At 39.1% G+C, this 3,973-nt stretch overlaps 1 protein-coding gene across 1 annotated transcript in view; it reads right to left on the reverse strand.

The window, feature by feature from the left end:
• The window catches only part of LOC104530749 (plasminogen), a 24,808-nt gene extending 21,034 nt beyond the window's left edge, over nt 1-3,774 (reverse strand). Inside the window, exons 1-2 of the mRNA XM_010175434.1 lie at nt 3,726-3,774; nt 295-430 (exon numbers count right to left, since the gene is read on the reverse strand). Of these exons, the coding sequence (XP_010173736.1) occupies nt 295-430; nt 3,726-3,774 (185 nt within the window). The remainder of the gene's footprint in view (nt 1-294; nt 431-3,725) is intronic.
• Between the last annotated feature and the right edge of the window lie 199 nt (nt 3,775-3,973).

Consider the following 3,973-nt stretch of genomic DNA (forward strand, 5'->3'; position numbering starts at 1 on the left):
CTTTTGTGAAGCGAGACAGCATCCAGCTAAAGAGATGTAAGCAGCATTTCACATTGGATAAGAGCAGGAATTTGAGTATTTATTATAGAATGAGTAATACATAGAAAAATCCACCCTTTACTTGACCTTGTGGTAATTTATGGGTGGAGATAAGCCACAAAGGCACAGGCAATGGGTGAAACTGCTGTAGGCAGAGCTGCAGCAGCATGGGGATGTTGGTTCTGAACAATAGGAAAGTATCATTGATATGCAGACATCCACAATGACATAGTTTTAAGGTTCAATAGAAATTACCTGCAATTAAAATTTCTTTCTGCTTCACATTTCTCTGCACATTCTCTTTCGTTATTTGTCTTGTAAAACTGTTTATTTCGAGTAAGTATCCAAACACCATCTGTTCTTAAGTAGTCATCCAGTATATCTCCTCTCACTACAAGGGAAGGAAAGAAACGAGACATTAAAATGAAAACGTTGCAGTTAAGAAGATCTGTGACTTTGATTCCCATTTTTCATGTAGCATTGGCAGGTGAAGGCACCATTTATTTTACGTAATTCTGGGTAAAACATGATCAGCTCTGAGGAAAATTCTGTCTTCTGACACAATCACAGCTATATGACTGGAACACATCACAGGAAAAAACAGCAGAAGAGAGATGCAGAGAAGCAGCTTGGAATGAAGTTACATATGGGTTTGAAAGTGAGAACAAGAAACGTGAAACAGGGGAGGGACTGGAGACTAGGACTAAATGGTGTTAAACAAGCACCAGTCAGAGAAAGATGAAGGGAAGTAATATCAATATTAATGTTTCAGAGAAGCATGAATTGGGAGGATGTGAGGTTATGACCTCCCATATGGATGGTGCAATTGCCACAGTTTTGCTGGTCACTGAATAGTTGTTTGTCCTAAGACATCTTTCCTTGGAGCAAGAAACCTCAATCATAAGATGGCTATATAGTCTTTTAAAATGGCCACCATTATTTTTGTCATAATGGGTTAAGCAGATTTACTCATTAATCTATCAGGCTGCATCTCTGTTGCAACAAATTAACCCAAGATTTTACATTAGTAAATCAATTAGCATTAATATACCTAAAGCTACATGCGAGTATGTTTTATATGATATACCAGCTAATGCATTTAACACTTAGCTCCAAAATGTTGTTGCTCACAATGGAGTTTGCTATCAAATTCATTTTTTCTTTTTACGTCTATAAAGATTCTATACTTCTGTTCCTAATTTCTGCAAAAGTTTATTTCTGTTTTCAGCATCATGTTACAAAGTTACAGAAGTGATATGGTTTAATTATTTCACTTTTCAAGCTACATTATTAATGACAGACACAGGAAATTCATAATCTTGTGCAGAATTCTCACAGGTAATGTGAATCTTTTATGCAAACACCAGTATTAGGCTCAATTCACTGCAACATCACTCCAGTGTAATTAAGTCCTATGACATGGAGGTCATCCATCACTTACCTCCATGTGACACATATTCATACAAAGTAAAAGGTTTTTGGGCCACTAATGAAAGCAAGGTGATTAATTGTCTGAGGGCAATCTTCTGTGGCTGTTTGCAGTGTTGGCTCAATGCTATAAAATCTTCATGTCTTAAGAAATCCCTGACAATGAGGCCTCCCATATGTAATCTTACTGTTACAGTAGGACTATGTGGAGCACCAACAGCCTACCAATTCTTCTGATGGACTCAGCAAGCATTTCCTCTCCTGACCTTTTTCATAAGCTAATTGAGGTCACTATTCCAGAATTGCAGGGGACGAGAACAGGAAAATATTACTTTCCAAAATTTATCGGCTCATCTTAAAACTATGTGTTTCTCCAAAGAGCTCTACTTTGGATACCATTTCTTTTCAGTGACCATAAAAAAAGATTCATTTCAGTTGATTTAAGAATGAACACACGAGATTTTGAATGACATGCCGTGGGAATGCAACAGAAGATTGGTGAGGAGGACTGTAAATACGCTCAAGCGACTTGCAGCTGGGGTGTCGAAAACCACACACATCACACTGCTAATCACTGTTTAGTCTTATGTGCCTGACCAGTAGAACATCTGCATTTAGATAACACAGGCCTGGGACAGACTCAGGGGCACCCTGAACATGCCTGGGATTCCTGCCCTGCTGTGAGAAAGATCAAAGCACAGTGGAAAACTACTGCCTGCAAAAAATCCCTGATCTATACAGGTGAAAGCAGCAGGCTCGGAACCTCTCACTCTCTCTCTAGCAAGGACCGAGCTCCGCGGTGCCTGTGCTCCTGCTCACGTGCCTCTGCCCCGGGCGCTGCTTCAGAGATCCCCCGGTTTGTGAGGTAACGACAATAAATGTGCTCTTTGCATGTTACCCATGTTTTTGTGGTTGTTCCTGCATCCTGCCTGTGTTGGCTCACACACACGCATAAGCTAAAAGGCAGTACAGGTTGGTGGAAGCTTAGATAACAGCAAAGAAAATGTGATGTTAGTTGCCTAAAAAACACTGTAAAGTGTAAACTTAGAAAAGAATACAATAGACTTTAAAATGCAGCAGGGAATGGAGTATTCTGGCTAAAGTCCAAGTCTCTATACACTCAGACAAGACACATGATAATTGAACAGCATACTCAAATATATGTGAGTAAACCAATTTCTTCTTTTACATATATATCTTTCCAAACTTGACCAGTACAAATCCAGAAAACATAAAAAATAGTTTAAGGCAGTTTTGTGGACCATCACTTTGGAGAAAGTGAGTTAGAACTGATAACAATGAGCAAATAAAAATAACTTGATAATCTGTCTTTTATAACCCAGCACAATTGTACAATTACACATCCCTGTTTTTCTGTCATATTAAATGTGTGAGCTATTAGAAAATCATACAAGCTGTATTGATATGTTTTTAACGGTACTTTTGAAAAGTCATTTAAGGGCCATACAATGATATGCAATATTAAAGTACTAAAGGATATGATATCTGACTGAAATCTGATGGAAATCTATATTACATGTGTAATATTTATTTATATAATTTGTAGATGAGCTTGAGATTCGTATATTACCTTTAGTGAAACACTTATCTTCTTTTGGAGTTGTAAAAAACAATTCTAGACATATTCCTGGAAAAGTTGATGTAGGTTACTGAAGATTAAACCTCTACCTACTGCTCCAGGAAAACAACAGAGAACATTTTCTTTTAAGTGTTTGACAACAGAAAAATGTGAAATTGCTGGAACATCAAGAAGCTTTTTAATTTTTAGGTTTGTTTTAAATATTTCATTTAAAAACTTTAAAGCTCCTATCGTAAAGAATGAAAATCAGGATCACTGTGCTTAGCAATGCTTGTCAGCAAAAACAGCTTTAGCTTTTGATCCAAAGCCTGCTGAAACCTGAGATAGCCATCTCACTGACTGCTATGGTGTTTTGTAGCAGGCTTTGGGGCTGCTTTCCAAGGGTGTCCTAATTTCTGGCCATGAGGCATGTTTTCAGGGAACCATTAGTTCTCCATGCAGACACCAAGGCTGTTGCTGCTCTGGCATTGCTAATGAACACAATGCTGGAGCAACCACAGCTCTTGCTTTGTTCAACAGCAACTCTCGCTGGCCAGCAAAACTCAGATCTATCATCATCCAGCTAAAGTGGTGACACAGAGATTTGGGGACTTACCTTCACCAAGTGGAGCTTGCAAGCACTTGGCCCCCATCTCACCTAAGCAAAAGGAAGGCTTACCTGAGACAAGCAAGAAAAGAAAGAGGAAGGCAGCTTTGCTAATCCTCATTTTGGCCCGGCTGGTGGGTGCTGGAAGTTGTGTGTGTTGGTGCACAAAGATTTATTGACTTGCACTGGAGTGAGGCGGCATCAAACAAACAAGGCAGGTGGGCTAAGTTAATCATTCTCCCATGCTGTGACCCCCTTTGCCATGGCGTGGCCATTCAAACAACCTTGAATTGGATGGATTACCAAATCAGACTCAATCA

The sequence above is a fragment of the Antrostomus carolinensis genome, unplaced genomic scaffold (assembly GCF_000700745.2).
Source record: "Antrostomus carolinensis isolate BGI_N321 unplaced genomic scaffold, ASM70074v2 scaffold22869, whole genome shotgun sequence".
NCBI classification, from domain to species: Eukaryota; Metazoa; Chordata; class Aves; order Caprimulgiformes; family Caprimulgidae; genus Antrostomus; species Antrostomus carolinensis.